We start from the raw sequence: 22,872 nt of genomic DNA, 5'->3' as shown, positions 1-22,872 counted from the left end.
AAATCTTTAAATAAAAATAAAATATTCAGGATTAATAGAAATAGATTTGCACAGACAGTATGTATTTTAAGCCACATAAATAGACTTCTTTTTTATTTTAACATCATTTTTCTGATTATAAAAGCACATTTTTAAAAATTTGGGAAAGACAACAAATACCATTTCCGGTGTTACTACTCAGATAATCACTAAACAGACTGGCGTATTTCCAAATGAAAAGAAACTTTTTTCTTGTATTTTAAAATTTACTGTCATATTGTCCTGTTCCCTTCACTCTATGAGTGTTTCTACTTATTTTAAGATAGTCTTGGGGCACCTGGGTGGCTCAGTTGTTAAGCGTCTGCCAGCTCAGGTCGTGATCCCAGAGTCCTGGGATCGAGCTCCGCATCGGGCTCCGTGCTCAGTGGGTAGCCTGCCTCCCTCTCCCACTCCCCCTGCTTGTGTTCCCTCTCTCGCTGTGTGTCTCTCTCTGTCAAATAAAATCTTTAAGATAGTCTTAAGAGTAACAAATTTGATTAATAACATATTCCATAACTGGATGTTAGGTACAGTAGTCCCTTCTTAACCATGGGGGGGGGGGATACATTTCAAGGTCCCCAGTGGATGCCTGAAACCCTGGATAGTATTGAACCCTATATATGCTATATTTTTTCCTATACATTCAGACCTATGATAGTTTAGGCACAGTAAGAAATTAACAATAATTAATAGTAAATAGAACCATTTTAACAATATGCTGTAATGAAAGTTACGTGAAGGTGATCTTTGAAAATATTGTATTATATTCACCCTTCTTATGATGATGTGAGATGATAAAATGCCTATTTGTGATGAGATGAAGTGCGGTGAATAACCTAGGTGTTGTGATGTAGAATTAGGCTGCTATTGACCTGATTTACATCAGAAGGAGGATTGTCTGCTTCCTAATGGGGGTTGACCACAGGTAACTCAAACTGGAAAGTGAAATTAAGGGTGGGGAGGATCACTGTAATTTTTCAACCAATATGCTATTACTCGCTTCGGCAGCACATAAACTGAAATTGGATATTTAAGTTATTGCCAGTTTTTTACTTTTATTTATTTATTTTTAAAGATTTTATTTATTTGAGAGAGAGAATGAGATAGAGAGCATGAGAGGGGGGAGGGTCAGAGAGAGAGGCAGACTCCCTGCCGAGCAGGGAGCCCGATGTGGGACTCGATCCCAGGACTCCAGGATCATGACCTGAGCCGAAGGCAGTCACTTAACCAACTGAGCCACCCAGGCGCCTTTCCTTTTATTTTTTAAAATCTGGCTTTTTTAGTTCTTTGAGTATTGGTCTGCCATAAAACTCATCAGAAGTGGAAGTCGTTCCACTGTAAATTTCTTGACCTTGAACCTAGGAATGGGCAACTTGGTCCTGCTTCTTTGTTTTTTCGTTTTGTAAATATTAATCTCAAGTCATCCTTTTGGCAATATTTTTTTTTAAGCAAGCTCTACACCCAAGGTAGGGCTTGAACTCATGACCCCAAGATTAAGATTCACATGCTCTCCAGACTGAGGCAGCCAGACACCCCTGTCCTACTTCTTTGATTTGTAATCCCATTAGCATGTGTTCTGTGTATCCTAGAGGATTAAATGACAGATAGCTTGAACTCAGTCATACCTGCACACATGAACTTAATCTTATCTGCAGTTATTTTTCTATCTTATTTTTATTAGGTTATTTCACAGTGCAAAAGTCCTAAAATTTTTACGTGAATGATTTCTAAGTTCAAAAGTAGTCTCTTAACTTCTGATTCAGCAGAATTCCAATGTTGGTTGTACAGTAGCAAACTCAGGAAATATTAAATTCAAAATATTTAACACTGATGTAACACTAATCATACATTGTTCATATTCAAATTTCACCGATGTCCGAGAAATGACCTTCATAGTAATTTCACCCCCTGATGCAGGATCGAATCTTGGTTCATGCTTTGCATTTTTGTTCTCACCTTTACTTAATCTCCTTTACTTTGAAACAGTTCTTCATTAAATTGTATTTTACAAGGAATTTATTCATTTCATCTAAGTTGACGAATTAGTTGGCATACAATTGTTCATAATCTTTTATTTTTCTTTTAATGTCTATGGGATCTGCAATGATAAGCCCTCTTTCATTTGGGGTATTTGTTATTTTATTCTTTTTATTTGATCAGTCTGGGTTGTAGTTTATCAATTTTGCCAGTCTTCTCAAAGAACCAAATTTGTCTTTGTTAATTTCTTTCTATTGTTTATTTTCTATTTCATGGATAATATATTTTTCTTATTTCCTTCCTTCTACTTACTTTGGGTTTACTTTCCTCTTTTTTTTTTTTTTTTTCCTAGCTTCTTAAGGTAAAGACTTGGGCCATTGATTTTAGATGCTTTTCCAATATAAGTCACTAAAATTATAAATTTCCCTTTTTTAGCTTTAGCTTCATCCTACAAATATTTTCATTTTGTACTTCCATTATCACTCAGTTTAAAATATTTTCTAATTTCTGATGTGATTTCTTCCTTGATCCATGGATTATTAGAAGTGTGTTTGATTTTAAATATTTGGGAATAAATAAGGAATAAGATATTCTACATATTTTATTCAGTTCTAATTTAATTCCATTATGGTCAGAGAACATACTCTGATTTCAGCATTTTTGCATTATTAAGATTAACTTTAGGGCGCCTGGGTGGCTCAGTTGGTTAAGTGACTGCCTTCGGCTCAGGTCGTGATCCTGGAGTCCCGGGATCGAGTCCCGCATCGGGCTCCCTGCTCAGTGGGGAGTCTGCTTCTCCCTCTGACCCTCCTCCCTCTCATGCTGTCTCTCACTCTGTCTCAAATAAATAAATAAAATCTTATAAAAAAAAAAAAAGATTAACTTTATGTCACAGTTTATGGCTTATCTTTTTTTTTTCATTTTTTTTTTTAATTTATTTATTTGACAGAGAGAGACACAGCGAAAGGGGGAACACAAGCAGGGGGAGAGGGAGAGGGAGAAGCAGACTCCCAGCTGAGCAGGGAGCCCGATGCGGGGCTCGATCCCAGGACCCTGGGATCATGACCTGAGCCGAAGGCAGACGCTTAATGACTGAGCCACCCAGGCGCCCCTATGGCTTATCTTGTTGAATATACCATGTGTGCTTGAAGTTGTTGGGTTTAATGTTCTATAAATAGCAATTAGGTGAAGGTCATTGATAGTGTTGTTTAAATTTATGCCTTTACTGTTTTCGGCAAGTTATTCTATCAGTTGCTGAGACAGGAATGTTAAAATCTTAACCATGACTATGGAATTATTTATTTCTCTCTTTAATTCTGTCAAATTTTGCTCCATATATTTTGAAATCCATTATTAGGATTTATGATTTTTATGAACTTGTCATTATTTTTTTATTTCTGTTAATACTCTTGATATTGAAATACAATTCATCTGACATTAATAAAGCCACTTTGGGTTCCTTATGCTTAGTGTTGTATGCTATATTTTTTTTCATCCATTTACTTGCAGTCTATCAATGTGAAGTACATTGATAATTTTTCACTACAATCCTGACTTTTGGTAATCTCTTCCTTGCTTTTGTTTAAAAATTTACAAGTATGTTCTGTAGTTTTTTTGGCATATATAAATTTATGATTCATTTATAAATTTATGACTGGCATCTAACACTCAATATTAGGTTTGTCAAATTCACCCAGGGTTATTGAATGTACTTACGATTCTTTTATTTTTATTGCTTTGATTCGTTTATTTTTAATGCTGGCTTTGTAGTATTCTACTGTATAAATATACCAAAATCAGGGGCGCCTGGGTGGCTCAGTCGTTAAGTGTCTGCCTTCAGCTCGGGTCATGATCCCTGGGTCTTGGGATGGAGCCCCGCATGGGGCTCCCTGCTCGGCGGGAAGCCTGCTTCTCCCTCTCCCACTCCCCCTGCTTGTGTTCCCTCTCTCACTGTATCTCTCTGTCAAATAAATAAATAAATAATTTTAAAAAAAATACCAAAATCTATTCATTTATTTTATTGTTAATGGACATTTGGTTGTTTCTAGTTTTTAATATCTTGGAAAATGCTGCTCTGAATATTTGTCTACAATTCCTGATGCATCTGTGCACACATTTCTGTTGGGTATATCTCTAGAAATGAAATCGCTGGATCAAAGGTCATTCATATTGTCACATTTAATAGATATGCCAAATTTCTAAAGTGATTGCACCCATTTACATTCATTCCTCTAGCAGGGTTTGAGTCTTGGTGATCCACTTCTTAACCAACTCTTCTTTTCAGAATTTACAATTTTTGCCAATCTTACAGGTATAAGTATACCCCATGATTTAAATTTGCATTTTTAATTTTAATTTTTATTTATTTTTTTGGAGAGGGAGAGAGTGCTTCATTAGTTTGGTTAGACTGCAAAGACCTATTTGAGGTTTTGACTGATAAGATGACTCTAGATAGTGCCATTCTTTACTGAGGGGAAAGGAAGGTTCAAGAGGAAAAATCCCGGTACTTTTTAGCTTGTAATCAGGGCTATCTCTTTTGGGCTGGTTGTAGATGGGTTAAAGTCTCAGGTCTTGAATGAGAAGTAAAAATAGATTCTTAATTTCAGTGTTTGGAATTTAGCAGTTCATGCAGACAAATAGTCTTTTTGTTCATTTATAACCTCAGCTATGGAGTTGAAAGAGTGCTCAGATAAGTGCTCTGTTGGAGTTTGTTTAGAAAAGATATCAATAGGGACTTGTGATTATGAAGATATCAAGCCAGAATTTATATTTCCGAGGGAGAATGACTCAAACTATTTGTTGACTTTTCTTTATTCTATCTTCCCCCATCTCCGTTAATATTTCTCTTTCTAAAAACTGTTTCCTAGAATATTACAGAAGAAACTCTCTTAGTCTGGGATTTTGAATTGTGGTCCTATTTTTATATTGTTTGAAGGATGATTTTTCTTTTAATGTCAGATGAATGGCTTGTTAGAATTACATTATGTGAAAATATTTCTTTTTTTTTTTTTAAAGATTTTATTTATTTATTTGAGAGAGAGAGAATGAGAGAGAGCACATGAGAGGGGGGAGGGTCAGAGGGAGAAGCAGACTCCCTGCCGAGCAGGGAGCCCGATGTGGGACTCGATCAAGGGACTCCAGGATCATGACCTGAGCCGAAGGCAGTCGCTTAACCAACTGAGCCACCCAGGCGCCCTATGTGAAAATATTTCTTAAAGGTCATATGTATTTACGCAATTCAGAAATGCTTTCTGGTAGTGAAATGTAATAAACCAGGGATATGAAGGAAAAAGTGATGATGTTTGAAAAGAAGTAAAAGTTGAACTAAAGCTAATGACTTTTCATTTACTTTTTTTCTGTTTGGGAACACTCCTTGATCCATGTGATATTTAAGTAGAAACTTAATGGATAATGTATGGAAGGAAGACTACACCTTTAGGCTTACTTAGTGTAGGGACTGTGTCTAATCTCCCTGTGATTATCACAGTGTAGACCCTTGATAAAGTCTTATTGAACTACTAATGAATTTGACTAAGAGTTGGAGATATAAATTCCATTCCTGACTCTGCCATGTGTTTTTTTGTTTTTTTTTTTAAAGATTCTATTTATTTATTTGACAGAGAGAGACACAGCGAGAGAGCGAACAGAAGCAGGGGGAGTAGGAGAGGGAGAAGCAGGCTTCCCGCCGAGCAGGGAGCCCGATGCGGGGCTCGATCCCAGGACCCTGGGATCATGACCTGAGCCGAAGGCAGACGCTTAACGACTGAGCCACCCAGGCGCCCCTGTTTTTGTTTTTTTTAAGATTTTATTTATTTATTTATTTATTTATTTTTATTTTTTTTATTTTATTTTTTTTTTTTTAAAGATTTTATTTATTTATTTGACAGAGAGACACAGCGAGAGAGGGAACACAAGCAGGGGGAGTGGGAGAGGGAGAAGCAGGCTTCCCGCAGAGCAGGGAGCCCGATGTGGGGCTCGATCCCAGGACCCTGGGATCATGACCTGAGCCGAAGGCAGACGCTTAACGACTGAGCCACCCAGGCGCCCCAAGATTTTATTTATTTATTTGACAGAGAGAGAGAGAGTGAGCGCAGGAACATAAGCAGGGGGAGTGGGAGAGAGGGAAGTAGGCTTCCCACCTAGCAGGGAGCCCGATGTGGGACTCAATCCCTGGACCCCGGGATCATGACCTGAGCCGAAGGCAGACGCTTAACGACTAAGCCACCCAGGCGCCCCATCTGCCATGTATTTCTGTGTGCCTTACGTATACTCAATTTCTTGAATATTTTTACAAGGGAAATAGGGTACTTTTGGGCTATAAAATCACTTGTTTTTAAGCTTTTCAGGGAAAAATGTCTTATTCACCATCAAATTCTCATTTTCAGTACTTGTCTCTCTGTAGGCTCATTCTCATCAGCATGTATTCATGCCTGTGTCTATCCCATCTCTCTCTCCCTCTGAACACACACACATTAAAAATAGAGTACAGTGTTAGCAGATACCGTCAATACCTTGCCTGTATATACTTCCCCTAGTGGCATTAGGGCACAGGCCTGACTCACAATATCAGACCTTGGATTCCTGTGCCTGATAGTTTTTTGGGGCCTCCAGAGTCCACTTTACCTCTCAGCATGGCAGGCTGGAAGTGGTGGGAAATTAAGGCTCCTTCCTCCCCCCACCACTCAGCCCTCAACCAACCATTTATTGGACACTTCCGTGGCTCATCTGCACTCATGTTTCCTGGAAACCCCTCCAAGTACACTACTTGCTTACCAGTTCTTATCTCAAGGCAGGCTTCTCGAGGAATGCAAGGTAGGACACGAAGCGAACTCTTGACCCGTCCTTCAACTACCACGCTATTTCGCTTCTTATTCTGGAATAATTAAGCTGGCACGTTCATTCCTCATCCCCATTCTTACCAGGCAGTCTCCTCTCTCTAAAAATGCACAAGGATTTGCACATGGTATAGCGAATAGCAGTTTCAGATCTGAACTTGCTTAAATTATCAATTGATGATTGTCTTTCCGTTAGCCTCCTTCACCCCCCTGATCTATAACTATTAAGGATTTGGTCTTACACAGTTGTGAGAGCTGGTTTAGTAGTCTCCAAAAAGTTATTTTCTTTGCAACTGAGGCTGATCTCACTGAGCCCTGTCCTGATGTCCAACCCACAGAACATATGAGCATAATAAATAGCTGTTGAACACTTTTAAGTTTTTGAGTGGTTTATTACATAGCCATAGTAACTGGAACACCTGTTTCTTTTGGGGTTACTTAAATATTTGTGTGTGTGTGTGTGTGTGTTATTCTAGAGAATATAATAGGTACCTGAGAAGTCTAGCTCTTGGTTAAAAACTTATGTGTGATTTTCCAGAACTGACTATAGGCAATTACAAAGGCTTTAGTTGGCAAGCATCATGGTGGAATGCTGCCCTTCCAGCACCAGACTTGGGGTACAGCCAGTGCATGGCAATCTCTGGAAAAAGTTGGAAGCAAAGACTCAGGCCACTCCGTAGTTACTGGTCTCCCTAGTCATTAGTCACACAGGCCCATCATATTCTCATATTTGCCCTCCCTGCCCAGGAGCCCTCATTATAGCTCTATCAGGCCTTTGCTCAAGGTCCGAAGTCTTCTCCAGGTATGTGTGCTGAGAGGATGCTTGAAGACACTTTCACTGACTCAGCAGCCAGTTATTTTCTACTTCTAGCCTTTCCCCTCGCTCTGCCCTGACCTCAGAACTGCTGGACGCTTGTTTTGGGGCTCCCTCAACAGTGAACCCGCCCCCCCATCTGGCTGACCTGCCGACTTCAGACTCTCAATCCTTGTCCTGACCAGGCACTTTCTCCCTCACAGTAAGTGATTAAAGGCTTGACTCTTGTTTTTGGCTTGCTGCTTTCATCAGTACTCTGACACCCAAGCTGCTTGGCTTTCTCTGTCTCCCTGGGCTCAGCTGAGCTCTTAATAGTACCTTTAAGTTGTTACGGTCTGCCTGCAAATAAGCTTGTGTTGCTTGAAAAATAGTAAGTAAGATGATAATCTTACAACAGTATAATTCTATTTACTCCATACCCACCTTTTTGTCATTATATTTCTAAACCCCACAAGACATTATTTTTATTTTAAAGTCTTTTAATTGCATTTAAATACACATATATGTGTGTATGCATATTAAAGATTTTTTTAAAGATTTATTTATTTGAGAGAGAGAGCATAAGCAGGGGAAGGGGTGCTCTCTATGTCTTCTAAAAAAAAACAAAAACAAAAACAAAAAAACCCACAACAACCAAGTTCTTGTCTGATCATTCCACCCTCTTGGCTATGTTTATGCGTCTTCCTATGGACTGTTTGCTCTCATCATGATTAGGGGTCAATTTTCTTGATTCTGTTGTGTCTTGTAATTTTTAAAATCATACTCCAGATATTTCATATAAAAGAAATGACTAGAATAAGTAATATTTACCTCAAGAAAAGAGCAAAGCCCTAATCTGTCAGCAAGTTAGAATTAAGGGCTAAACCAATCTGACCTGTGGTTGAGCTGGGTCTGAGCTTTGTTGCAGCTTTGTCTGATTCAGTGCACCCCTGCCTTCAAATATTTTGGGGTATGGGATTAGGCCCTTCTCATCAGAAGAAACTGGATCTAAGCATTGCTGAACTTCTGGAGATATTTTTGGTTTTTTATGGCCATGTTGCTAGCTTTTCTCACTGTAGGATATTTCTCTCTGATTTATAATTCTTCTAGAAAGAGGGTCACTAAGGAAATTTCTTTGCTCTGAAGTCCCACTCCTGGCTTTCTGAGCCTGGGGAAATCTCTCTATTTGACTGTTCTCCCCATCCTTTGGAAGTTAGCTGCTTTGCTTTATACAAAGACCTGCAATGCCTCAGACAGATTTCTCTCAGCTCCTGTCTCTGCTCTCATTTTTTGATGTATTGTCCTAGAGCACATGGCCAAATCCTTAAGAGTTGGCACTTGGAGAAGGACTCTGGCTGGAGTTTCTCAGAATTCTAATCTATCAAACCAGCCCGCACACATCCATTAAAATTGCATTAAATTTTCTGTTGATTTCTCCTTATTTTTCTTTATGGGGGATTCTTTTTTTGCTGTTTTATCTTTGTAGAAGAGAAAGTTTCCTCTCTCCTAGGAGGAACCTAGCACTCACTGGAGTTTAATTCATTTAGATTCCTGGCAATCTAGTGAGTTTAAGAAAACAAAAAAATTTTATTTTGTATTTATTCAGATAAGGTAAGGTTATTAGAATGGGAACAATGGTCATTTTTGTGGCTTTCTTCACACTAACCCAAAGGAGAAAGGCATTCCTTAATCTTCAAGAGGGAGATTGTGAAAAGCTTAGCAAATTTTTGTATACCTGAAGGGCTTGCCAGCATCTGGTTTTGCTTAGGACTGGGTAAGCCTAACTATGAAGCTGTGAGTATTTTTTCTTTAGGGAGTAATACATATGTCAGCCTCCTTGTTCTCCCCAAAGATTTTGCCCTCATTCTTTTGAGAAGACTTGTCAGTTTTTTATGCTCTGTTAGAGGTGAATTCTTAGATGCCAGGCATTCTGTTTGTAGGACTTGGGGAAGGGATTAGTAATGGAGTCCCCAGTTCCATATATGTAGATGTTTAACAAATCCCGTTTTCTTTTTTTTTAGATTTTATTTATATATTTATTTATTTATTTGCGAGAGTGTGAAAGTGACCGCAAGCGGGGTGAGGAGCAGAGGGAGAGGGACAAGCAGACTCCGTGCTGAGCAGGGAGCCCAATGTGGGGCTCGATCCCAGGACCCTAAGATCATGACCTGAGCCAAAATCAAGAATCGGACACTTTAACCGAGTGAGCCACCCCGGCACCCCAACAAATCCCATTTTCAGCTGCACATCTCACTCGTATCCTCCACTGCATCTAATTTTTCAAGGGCTCTGGACGGCCAATTGTGATACCTTCCTTGGATGTGTTGATACCATTCATGCATATTTAGCTGCTGCTTCCTCTACCCTGCTTCATAATTACTATAAAACATATCTACTTGTTTTATGTCTTCTACAAATTTGCCAAAAGCTCTCAGGTATCTTGCACTTGAAGATTATATCAGGATATTTGCTAAATAACTGGAGAGTTAGAGCTGAATCCCAAGCAGCCTGGTTTCTGGTCCAGTTTACCTTTCATTAACCTGATCATCACTGCCTTATTTTATTTTCCTATATATATATATATTTTATATCCAGGTTTTACGGCAAACATTACTGAGGATCCTCTAAGGTGCCACATTGTAACAATGATTCATCTGACAGCTACCCCTGCAAGTGCACTTATTGATGAGCCAGTGCATATCCGAGCTACAGGCCTGTCTCCCTTTCAGATAATGATTCTTCAGGCATCACTGAAAGATGAAAAGGGGAACCTGTTTCATTCTCAAGCCTACTATAAGGCCAATGAAGTTGGTGGGGTAGACCTGGAGCATGCCCCCTCACTGGGAGGTGACTACATAGGAGTCCACCCTATGGGTCTCTTCTGGTCGCTGAAACCTGAAAAATTTTTAACGAAATTGTTGAAAAGAGATGTGATGAATAGCCCCTTCCTGGTCCAAATAAAACTTTATGATTCAAATTTACTATTAACCGACATCGCTACCACTGCTCCAAAAGTCAGCCTGACTTTGGAGAGGTGGTACATAGCACTTGGTGTCAAACGGATCCAAGTTCGAGAAGGCCACCTTCGGGGAGCCCTCTTTCTCCCTCCTGGTGAGTAGAATTAACTTGGTTACTTTCATCCCTGTGTTTCCTCTTTTGAGTGCCTAATCCTTCTACAGGTTTAACTTGGATATGGATAGTACATAGTGTAGTCCTTTCCAGCCTTAGAATCAGGGCTAATTCTGGGTCAGAACAAGAATATGGTGATGCCCATTCCAACTCAAGTTTGATCTCAACAATTCTGGAGCTTGTCTAAGGATGTGACTAACATGTAGTTTATGGAGTCCCTGCATTATGGGGTTTCATAGCTTTGGATTTATATGAAATCCATCTGTATTGAAGCCTGACTATCTGAAGACCCACATCCTGATATCATGGAACTGTGTCCCAGCTTCTTTTGGGAGTTCTGTCTTGCCTGAGTTTCAACTTAGATATAGGTCATCGCATGCAATAAGCTGATGATACAATGGACTGAAATACTGCAACAAATATAGAGGATACAAAGAGACTCTATATCCTCTAGTTCCATAAATACTGCATATTTATAGAATATTCCATAAATCCACAGATCATACAACCTGCTCCCTAATGGCTATAAAACCTACCAGAAAAGTCAGTTTCCCACAGTGATCTCCACATATCAATAAGTGTTTCAAAACATCTACTGGTACATTTCTCAGGATTTATTGTGGGACTGAATGAAGCAAAGTTAATTTCCCAGAAGTAGCCCTCGACAGGTCCGGGTCTCAGGTATGTCCGAGATCCCCTTCTTCAGGCATGAGCTTTGATCCAGGACACAGCCATCATATCATCAGGACATACTGCACCTCTCTCTGCTTTCAGAAACATAATCACTGTGTAGAAGTGAGATGGGTAAAGGCAGCCTGAAGTGTTAGAGGTGGTTCCTGACAGCAAGAGTTATAGATGATGTAGAAGGAATAAAAGCTTCCCTTTCCAAAATCGTCATGACCCATGCAGTCGTTTGGATAAATCTCAATGTTTTTATACCCCTAGCATACAGACAACATCATTGTGTGTAGTATCAGGAGCTAAGTAGCACAAATGTCTGTCCACCTCGTTAGAAATCTATCGGTGCAGGCCTCCCACCTTGGGATCATGTGCTGCCTTAGAGGGTGCTATCTGTGAATCTTTTTGGACACTGCACATGCTGTGTGTCCTGCTTGTTCTGAGGGGGATACAAAAGAGCTTTGAGCTGTGTGGGGCCAAAAGAGGCTGAGTCAGTTCTCAAAATAGTTCTCAACTACAACATTCTTCCATGATAAAAGGCTCACTACTCTTAAGTCCTCCCTCTTCCTGTCAATCAGGAGATGAAAAGCATCTTTATTCATTTATTGAAGTGGTCTTTTAAACCAAGATATATTTAGTACCATTTTATTTCTCCTTCTCTCAAGGTGAGAAAACATAGCAATGTTTTGTTTTGAAAATTCCCAATACTCCTTTAAATCAAATCACTCTTCTTTCTTTTTTATTTTTATTTATTTATTTATTTTTAAGTAACCTCTTACTTACTTATCTCCTTAAGTAACCAACATAGGGCTTCAACTCACAACCCCAAGATCAAGAGTCGCATGCTCTACTGACTGAGCCAGCCAGGTGCCCCCATGGATGGGACTAGTCTTCCTTAGTTAAAATCACCTACCCGAGAATAGGGTGCCCCCAGTAAGTGCATCATAAATTTTTTTCTACTTTATTTAAGAAACTAGCTGCCTACACAGAGCGTGAGTATAGAATGATACTCTGACCATCCCTACTTTTTACCATGTGTTAAGCTGCAGTAATAAAAATTGTTATTGCATGGAAGAACTCGTCATTTACATCTGCTTGGCTGCAAGATTTCGTCACTGTATAGTCAGATGAATGGAACAGAGCAGAGTTAAGTTGGGATTTTAGCTAAAATATTTATTTCAATAGTTTTTTTTGAAGTCATATACTTTTGAAGGCTTTTTTTTTTTTTTTGAGTTATATATACTTTGAGAACCTAATTAAATCTGTAGAAGCTTTCATTAGTAAAATGCACACATAGGGGCACTTGAGTGGCTCAGTTGGTTAAGTGTCCTACTCTTGGTTTTGGCTCAGGTCATGATCTCAGGGTCGTAAGATTGAGCCCCGTGTCATGCTCCATGCTGCACGTGGAGCCTGCTTGAAATTCTCTCCCTTTCCCTCTGGCCATCCCCGTGCCAGCCCCACCCCAGGTTGCACGCTCTCTCTCCTAAAAAAAAAAAAGGACATATAAACCTATACTTTGCATACAATTTCAGGGCCTTCATTGATTTCCTAAAGCCTAATTGTGTACCTTTTCATAGTTTAAAAAGCCCTTGCGTAATTTCAATGGCTTTCTTTACACCAATACTATAGAAATGAACTACTGTGAGTCCGCAGGACCCCTTGGCTACAGAGATTAAACGTGTTCGGTGAACATGGTTCCCAATCAATCTTCCTGATATTATATTCCATGAATGTATCCAATCAGCTTTAATTCTGCCCCAGATACAAGGCTGAAAACTTGGGGATTCTACTGAAAATTTATGCTTCAATTCCAGAATTTGTGATGCATTTCTTCGTGTTGTCGTATTTTTCTTCTCTTTTCCTTCCTTTCCCTTCATACCCAGTTCTGTGTTGTTTTGTTCTTTCTCAGGAGAGGGCTGTTTCCCAGGGGTAATTGACTTGTTTGGTGGTATTGGTGGACTGATTGAATTCTGGGCCAGTCTCCTGGCCAGTCATGGCTTTGTTGCCTTGGCCTTGGATTACTTTAACTATGAAGATCTGCCTTCCCAACCAGAAAAGACATAGTTAGAATATTTTGAGGAAGCTGTCAACTTTCTCCTGAGACATCCTAAGGTAATTTTTGCCTTTTATTTTATTTTTTTAAATTTATTTTTATTTTTATCTTTTTTTAAAGATTTTATTTATTTGACACACAGAGAGAGACAGCGAGAGCAGGAACACAAGCAGGGGGAGCGGGAGAGGGAGAAGCAGGCTTCCTGCTGAGGAGGGAGCCTGATGCGGGGCTCGATCCCAGGACCCTGGGATCATGACCCGAGCCAAAGGCAGATGCTTAATGACTAAGCCACCCAGGCGGCCCTGCCTTTTCTTTTAGTCCCTGTTTTTAAATAACCATAACACCCTGTGGCTTCCCTTAACTTCCAGGTATGATTCTCCTCAATGAACTTGAAATTCTATGACATATCCATATTATTCACATGATTTATTTCACACCCAATGTCTTTTGCTCAGAAAGACAAAACAGGAAGTTAGCCTGTGTCCATGATGGAATCAAAACACAATGGCTTTATTTATTTATTTTAAAGATTTTACTTCTTTATTTGTCAGAGGGAGAGAGCACAAGCAGGGGGAGTAGGAGAGAGAGAAGCAGGCTTCCCGCCAAGCAGGGAGCCCGATGTGGGGCTCGATCCCAGAACCCTGGGATCATGACCCGAGCTGAAGGCAGATGCCTAACTGAGCCACCCAGGAGCCCCTTAAACAGCTATTTTTGATGCATATGATGGAGTTGTCTTTGAACTATCACATAGGTGATGTTACTGTGTTGAGTTTTCTGCTTGGCTTAGATGAGAAATGAGGAGGTTACGTGATTCTGCTGTTCGCTTTCTTAGCCTGGTTGCTCTTGTACTTGTTGCATGACTTTTCCATCAGTGTTCTTACCAGTGTCACTTAGATAGTTAGTCAATGCCTAATGAGACCTGGAAACCAGTTTTCTTTCCTAGGCTCTTAGTACTTGCACTAAGCCTGCTTCATGCTCTCTCTTCTGTGAGAGGAGAGACCACCCATATTTCAATTCCTTGTAGGTCTTACTTCTCCATCTGTTGATTTTAAGTGTCTTCTAAGCATTCTAAATTCCCTGATCCCAAATTTGGTGGCAGAAATTATAACAAGAGTTAGTGTTCTGCCAAAAGCCTGCACATAACTGAGTCACTTTTTTTGTTGTTGTTCATCCATGTTATACTTCCTTTTACTTTGTCTTCCCTAGCCAAATCCATTCTGAGTTCTCACCTCTCATTGCCGAAACTATGACTCTATATCTTTTATATTAAGACATAGAACTTCAGAGCTTGAAAGGTCTTTTTAATTCAATAGGAGATGATTGCAGTCACCCCTCTTAATATACAGGATAGGACCTCAGGTAGAATGTATTGGCCTTACAAAGAGGCTGAAAAAATATGTAGCAAAGGGGAATAGGTTCAGATCCATCAGAATTTATCCCCTGGGACTGGATACATGCCCCATAAAATGAGAATGGCCTCTATCATTCTACACTATACAGCATACAATCAATGCCTTTCCTTCTTGTTTGCTCCCATTGTCTTGGTATAAAGGTCCAAATCGTAGCCTATTTCCTCTGAGAATCTTTCTCTGATCCTGCCTTTATTCCCTGCTAATCTGGAGTGGCAGCCTGGCCTATGTGCATTCTTATATCGCAGAATTTGTAAGCTACTCTAATTGTCTGTTTTTTTCCCTCCTGTCTCTCCATTTGGCCGTGAGTTCCTTGATGATAAGAGATGATTTACCCCTTTTCTTCCTCTGTGTCCCCCAGTGGTTAGTACAGTGTGGATGATCTAAAAGTGCTTGCTTGGGGCGCCTGGGTGGCTCAGTTGGTTAAGTGTCTGCCAGGGTCCTGGGATCCCAGGGTCCTGGGATTGAGCCCCGCATCAGGCTCTCTGCTCAGCAGGGGAGTCTGCTTCTCCCTCTCCCTCTGCCTGCTTCTCTGCCTGCTTGTGCTCTCTCTCTCTCTGTCAAATAAATAAATAAAATCTTAAAAAAAAAATGCTTGCTTGATGACTGACGGTGGAAGAGGAAGCAGAGCCAAGCCTCCTTTATGAAACCTTCTCTAAAGGAGAAACCTTCTAGGGAAACCACAGCAGAGGTTTCTGCTCACATTTCCATGCTCTGTTCTACTAAACTCATTCTTTTTCTCAGTCTTTTCCTATAGAGTACCCTTTCCTCTGAACTTCTAGAGACCCCAGAATTGGTACAACAGAGTTTACTGATCAACTGTACCCTGACTCATATTATTCACAAGAGTTACGTGGCTCTTTCTTATTCTTCCTACTACATTGGTATTTCTTTAGGGCATTTTAAACTCAGCACCTAACACCAGGCTGAATCCATAGTATTTAATTTGGAAGGCCTGACATGTTCTTGAAGGAGTATTTTCTTTGAACATTCATTATGTATTCCAGAACTCTAGAACTGGGCATGTGGGTGGGATTAGTCCTTGCTCGGCTCCCACTGGTCATTCAAGTTCTTTGGTTGTTTGAGATGGTAGGGTTTTGCTATATGGTGGACAAAGTCAGCATCTCATTTCCATTATTTTCAGGTCCTCGGTCCAGGCATTGGGATAGTTTCCATAAGCAAAGGCTCAGAGATTGGACTCTCCATGGCTACTCACCTAAAACAAGTCAAAGCCACCGTGCTTATTAATGGGCCCAACTTCGCATTTAGCATTCCACAGGTATATTGTGGTCAGATAAGTCAGCCCTTGCCCTTCTCTCCACAATTGCTATCCATCAACGCCTTAGGGTTAGCAGAGTTCCAGCACAGCTTTGAGGAAGCTAGAAGTGAAGCTAGTGAGACTTCTCTTCTCCCGATTGAAAAGGCCCAGGGACATTTCCTTTTCATTGTGGGAGAAGATGATAAGAATATCAACAGCAAAGCGTATGCTAAGCAAGCCACAGAACAGTTGAGAAGATATGGGAAGAACAACTGGACCCTGCTATCTTACCCTGGGGCGGGCCACCTGTTAGAGCCTCCCTATTCCCCACTATGCTGTGCCTCAAAGATCTCCAATCTCCACCTATTCATGCACTGGGGTGGAGAGGTGACCCCACACGTCGCTGCCCAGGAGCATTCTTGGAAGGAGATACAGAAGTTTCTCAGGAAGCACCTTGTTCCAGTTGTGACCAGTCAACTCTGAGAAGAAAAGATATTCCTGAGAAACAGAGAAGCAATACCAGACCTTCACTTGATTTTCATGAACAACATCTTTGATTTCTTACTGTGGGAGGTTATACTAAGAGAAAGCAGGAGGGTGACGGTGGTCATGTCTTGACTCTGGAAAGGGAAAATGGTTTCCATTTAATCAATATCATACATGGAGAGTTTTATATTTTTAAAAATTAAGTTTAGGGCTCTACCTGCCCTAAAATATTCTGGTTTATTATTATAGCAATTGTTTGGTGGAAAAAAAAAAAACGACCAAAATGAATGACAGAATCTCCTGGTTTATAAAACAGACATGAGTAGAATCAGGTGCTGATATTTGTTGATTTCTTAAAACTCAAATGAAATATGTTTAGATTTCTCATATTTGAAAATATGCTCATGGTTCATGGTTACTTCATTGTCATTGAAAAACTAGAGCTGGGTAAACGAATTTATTACTTTAAGGCAATATAGGAAGTGGATACGGAGGTAACATGACTGAGTCAGCCTACAATCGATAATTCGACAAATGCTAATAAAAGAAAATAAAGTAATATTTGTGTTGAAACATACAGCATTTTGAGAAAAACAATCTGAGATTCACAAAATTGCACTTTGGGAAGGAGCCCTGATGGTGTGGTTTGTGTGCCTTCGGGCTGGCAGACTGTTTCTGTAAAGTTCTATATAGCAAATATTTTCAGCTTTGTGGGCCATGAAGTCTCTGTCACTGTTGTTGAGTTCTGCCATTCCAGCACAAAAGCAGTATAGATAGGCCATAATGAACGATCGTGGCTTTGTTCCAATTAAACTTTATTTATGGACACTGATATTTGCATTTCATATAATTTTTACATGTCACAGAATAGTAATTTTCTTTTAATTTTTTTCTAAGCATTGACCAATGTAAAAGCCATTCTCAGCTTATGGGCAGCAGAAAAACAGGTTGTTGGCTGGATTTTGCTCACAGGGCATAGTTTGATGACCCTGGGTGTAAACAATCCAAATTACCTTGTCCAAGGTCAGATATGACGCATTTTCTCTAAGGGGCACGTCACAGCCCACATATTCCTGAGCTACTGAATTGCAATGGATGGAAGTGGGAGGTGAGTGGGAGATAAGTGAAGGTGAACCAGTAAAAAAGGGTTTTGAATGATTTCGTAGGTGGGGTGGGGAAGCCAGTGAGGAATGAAAGTGATAGAAGTAATAGGAAGACACTTCATGGTATCTGCCTAAACTCTTTTCCTTTCATCTGCTTTCTGATGCTCCCTCTGTTTAGAGTAAAATCATTCCATTCAGGATGAGTGAGGCTACTAGCCTCCCTCCTTTCTCACTCAGACAAGTTTTCACATTTTCCAGACCCAGTCAATCAGACCACGTCATTCCTTTGACTCTAATAATCATGTAACTGCAATGGCTAATACTACCTATGCTGTATGCTACATAGTAACTGTGTAGGTTAGATGCCATATCATTAGTTACATATGCCATATGCTATATAATAGTTATCATAGTGAGTTTAATGGGTAAAATTATTTTTGTTTCCTGTTTTGGACTTTAGGAAGAATGCCTATGTTTATGAGATATGATGTTTGTGTTTGGTCTGATATATATCCCTTGGTTTACATTTTGTGGATTTTCAGAACCAAGAAGGTTTTGAATTTTTTTTTTCATATATTCTTTTCCATACCACTACTACAAAGGTTGGCAGGAATGCAGATCAAATAACCATTCTTGGCCAGCTTCTCTAAATATAACTGGTCTGATCTCCAGGCATTGACCTCTTTTTTTTTTTTTTTAAAGATTTTATTTATTTATTTGACAGAGAAAGACACAGCGAGAGAGGGAACACAAGCAGGGGGAGTGGGAGAGGGAAAAGCAGACTCCCTGCCGAGCAGGAAACCTGATGCGGGACTCGATCCCGGGACTCCAGGATCATGACCTGAGCCGAAGGCAGTCGCTTAACCAACTGAGCCACCCAGGCGCCCGACCTCTTTTTTTTTTTTAAAGATTTTATTTATTTATTTGACAGAGAGAGACACAGCAAGAGAGGGAACACAAACAGGGGGAGTGGGAGAGGGAGAAGCAGGCTTCCCGCAGAGCAGGGAGCCCGATGTGGGGCTCGATCCCAGGACACTGGGATCATGACCTGAGCCGAAGGCAGACGCTTAATGACTGAGCCACCCAGGCACCCCAGGCATTGACCTCTTGTGTGCACCGATAAAGTATCTGCACCTGGTTAGCTAATAGTGTGTCCTCTCAGTATGGTCCAGGCCAGCTGGCAAAACCACTCTCACCCTCTGCTTTTGGCCCACCTGGCTTTTAATGTCCTTGCAAATTCTCTAAGTGTGAGTTGTGTCTTCTATCAGGTCCCTGGTAGATGCATATACCCCATCTCCTCTGCTAAAGGGTCAGCTCACACACGGCCACAACAATCCCAGGGCAGACTTGCTGACCTTCAGCTCTCAGCTGCCTTCCATGCCCATCACCTTGAGAATCTGGGAGCTTGCTGAACTCTTTCACACACCAGCAGTGCAAAGGGAGACTTGCATGTGCTATCTCCTTCTGCCTAAACACAATGTCCTGTTAACACTGTGCTTTTCAAAACTCCAAACAGGAAGCAGGAAAAAAGCTTCTGCGGATTTCAGTTTCTCATAATCCATTCCCACCTTGGTCAAGGTTCAGACCTTCTCTCCAGGCAGGGTTGCCTTTTTCCGAAGGACAAGCCCCAGGACCTAGACTTAATGTAATAAAGCTTCCAAGGAAGAATAAAGCAATTACCGAGAACATCACTGCTGTCGGGGAGGCATTAATAAAGATCATCCTTGCCTTATAAGAAATAGGTCAGGGGCGCCTGGGTGGCTCAGTCATTAAATGTCTGCCTTCGGCTCAGGTCATGATCCCAGGGTCCTGGGATCGAGCCCCACATCGGGCTCCCTGCTCAGCGGGAAGCCTGCCTCTCCCTCTCCCACTCCCCCCGCTTGTGTTCCCTCTCTCACTGTCTCTCTCTGTCAAATAAGTAAATAAAATCTTAAAAAATAAATAGGTCAGAGTACACAGATATAGCTAAACTCATGAAGGTGCTACTTAATGACAAGCATTTTTTGGAGTACTGATTTATGTCAGCCTTCTCATAGCTGAGTAATAGAGGTGCAGAGAAATTTTCACGATGAATTGATAGCAGGGCTGGAATCAGAACCCAGGGACTTAGACCTGAATTTTCTCTGTTACTCTGTGTTGAGATTTCCCCCCATGGCCTGTTAAACTCTATTCTCTGGAAATTTGAAATAAATTTGGGTCTATACATTAACACATTGTTTTGGTTGTTTTTAGCTTAGGAGGGCTAGAGACACTTCAAGTTCTATATTTACTCTGATTCTGGAGAAATTTTTTAGGTTCTAATGATGACTAGGGACACTGTTGGGTCTACCATTGAGAAGTCAGTTTTCCACTGATTGTTGCAGCTATGTGGAAGCTCAATGAAAGTACACCTGTAACTTTACCCCAGTAGAATAGTCTTCATTCCATAGTCACTAATTTTCACGCTCTTCTTCTCTCTCCTTTGAAGGAAACCAGAATATGTCACCCCAAAATACGCCTCTTTAACAAAAATTAGCAGTTAAAAAAAAAAACAGCAGATACAAGAAGGGCCCTCTGACCCTTCCTTTTTCCCTCCTGAAAGCAGGAGATAAAACTCCCAGATGGAAGGTGTCCTCCTTATACCAGAAGGAAAGTAAACTGCCCACATAGTTCAGTTACTTTTCCACAATTGTCTCTGTCTTTGTTCAAGCTAATATGAAAGCAAGTATTTGCTTTTCTTTGGGTCTCATTCCTTATGAGGGCTCCTGTGCCACATAAAACTTATATTAAATACTTTTGTGTGCTTTTCACCTCTTAATCTGTCTTATGTCAGTTACATTCTCAGGCCCTGTAAATATACCTAAAGAAGGTGTGCATAGAGAGAGGGAGAGAGATTGATGGATTTTAAGGAATTGGCTTGTGTGATTGCAGGGGCTCAAATCTTCAGGGCAGGTCAGCAGGCTTTGGGGTCCCAGGTAAGAGTTGATGTTGCAGACGTGGGTCTGAGGGCAGACTGCAGGTAGATATCCTTCTACCCTAGAGGACCTCAGTCCTTTCTGCAAGGTTCACACCTGCTAGTGATAACTGCTAAGGTCTCTTCCCTACACGGTCATCACTTCACTGCCCAGTGTCCCTACTCCTCATTTGCTGTAGCCCTTAGGGGCCCATGGACTGCTAGGTTCCCCAGTGTTTTCCATTCTGGGCAGCAGAGTGGAGAAGACCTGGCTCTGTGCCAGCCTGACCTGCTCCCCCTTGATTACCTGGGTGCTGGAACCTCCTGACTTGCCTACCCTTTCCTGCACTGCTCTTAGAATCTTCATGAAGGGGCACCTAGGGGGCTCAGTCGGTTAAGCGACTGCCTTCAACTCAGGTCATGATCCCAGGGTCCTGGGATCGAGCCCCTCATTGGGCTCCCTGCTCAGTGGGAAGCCTGCTTCTCCCTCTCCCACTCCCCCTGCTTGTGTTCCCTCTCTCGCTGTCTCTCTCTCTGTCAATTAAATAAATAAATAAAATCTTAAAAAAAAAAACCTTAAAAAAAAAAAAGAATCTTCATGAAAATGACACTGATCCCACCCTGGGACCTGATCTTGGGAATTAGTCCCTCAACTGGGAGCCTTGCTATCCTGCCAAGGTACCTCTCATCCACTGGGAGAGCTGTGTGCGGAGGCACCATTCTCTTTCCTTAGTACCTCCAACCTGCCCATGACTTCCCTTGACTTCCAAGATCAGCCCTCTTCCCTCAAGGCTTATATTTCACCTTCAATACATTTACATATCACTCCCATTTAAGAAGTCAGAAGCACAAGGAAAGTTAAGCAATCTGCCTGAGGTCAGTCCCTCGGATAGTTGAGGAGTCCGGGTTCCAGTCTAGGTCTCTCTGGTTCCAGAGACCGGTGGTCTCCCAGCCACACCTCACTGGCTGCAAAAGGTGCAAAAATGAAAAGACACAGTGCCCTCCCTCAAGCAAGTCACCACCTGGAGGCACAGTCTACAATCTGTAAACTTGATCATTTGTACATTTTGACAATGGACATCAGCTGAGGAGATTAACAGTGGGGCAGACTTCAGAGGTTCTGGCCCCAGGGAAGCATTTTTGCATTGGGAGGGCTTCTGTTGTCCCTCGGAAGAGTGGTTGACAGACCCAGCTATGCCTTAGCAATCCCCTGCTAAACATACAGATCCCAGGACCTTACTCCAGTTGGAATCTCCAGGTGCGGGGGCCCAGGAACCTTGACTTAACAGGCCCCTCGGGTGAGTCTTCAGCCCACACTGCTTGGAGGCTAGATATCTGGGACTTTCCTTGTTAAACACGATAAAAAAAGGCAGTTGCCTAAGAGAGCACCGACTCCAAGGAGGCAATGGAGAAGGGTTTGCAGGAAAGGAGACCAGACTGGGAGTGGAGAGGAGTCAGGGAAGTGCTTAGAAACCAGAGCTATGTGATGAAACCCGAGATCCATTGTGAAACACCTGGACTGAGAGGTGCCCCAGCTGCACTGAGACCCTGCCCTGACCCCGTGACAGCAGGGCCCATAGTCCTGTCCCCGGGGACATAAGAGGAAGGAGCAGCTGACAGTTTGGTGAGGGAGAGCAGGCTAGCGGGCGCCTGGCTGGCTCAGTTGGAAGAATAGGCTGGGGAAGCTAGTTGGCTCAGCAAGCCGCCCTACTCCAGACTGCTCCCGGCAGCTGAACTCAGGGTGAGTGTGGGGGAGTCGGGCTGTCACGGCCTGGCCTGGCTGAGGGCTGCGCAGTATTCGGCAGGGCACCCGGGAAGGCGGCTTTCATTCAGCTGTGTGCGTTCCTCTCAGCTGGGCAGCTAGCGCAGCTCACTGGGGGACCTGCGAGGACCGACGCCTCCCTCATGGGTGGCCGATTGCTCGGCCACGCGGATCTATGCTTTAGAAGCATCCACCTAACAAGAGATCCTTTAGAGACTGTTTTGGGGGCAAAGTGCACACTCAGCTGCAAAGTCAGGGTCCTCTTACTCGTGTGAACTTATGGAGAGATTGTTTCTTGACTTGGGAAATTTGTCTCTGAGACTTACTGCTTGGAAGGTTGAGGGGGGTGGTAGGGAAGGAAGTACCTGTGATGAAGGAAGAAAAGCCCCTAAAGGGAAAGGACTTTTGTTTCTTGATTAGTAGGTTTAACTCCGTGGGT

At 41.7% G+C, this 22,872-nt stretch overlaps 1 protein-coding gene across 1 annotated transcript; it reads left to right on the top strand.

Moving 5' to 3' along the window:
* The first annotated feature begins 10,268 nt into the window (after positions 1-10,268).
* On the top strand, positions 10,269-16,633 carry LOC110581808 (bile acid-CoA:amino acid N-acyltransferase-like). Its single transcript, XM_021691701.1, is given in 3 exon segments — positions 10,269-10,734; positions 13,340-13,542; positions 16,037-16,633. Coding segments are annotated over 3 exon segments (1,266 nt in total).
* The last annotated feature ends 6,239 nt before the right edge of the window (positions 16,634-22,872 follow it).

Source organism: Neomonachus schauinslandi, chromosome 13, assembly GCF_002201575.2.
Source record: "Neomonachus schauinslandi chromosome 13, ASM220157v2, whole genome shotgun sequence".
Classification (NCBI taxonomy): domain Eukaryota; kingdom Metazoa; phylum Chordata; class Mammalia; order Carnivora; family Phocidae; genus Neomonachus; species Neomonachus schauinslandi.
This window is presented reverse-complemented; position numbering and strand designations above follow the sequence as displayed.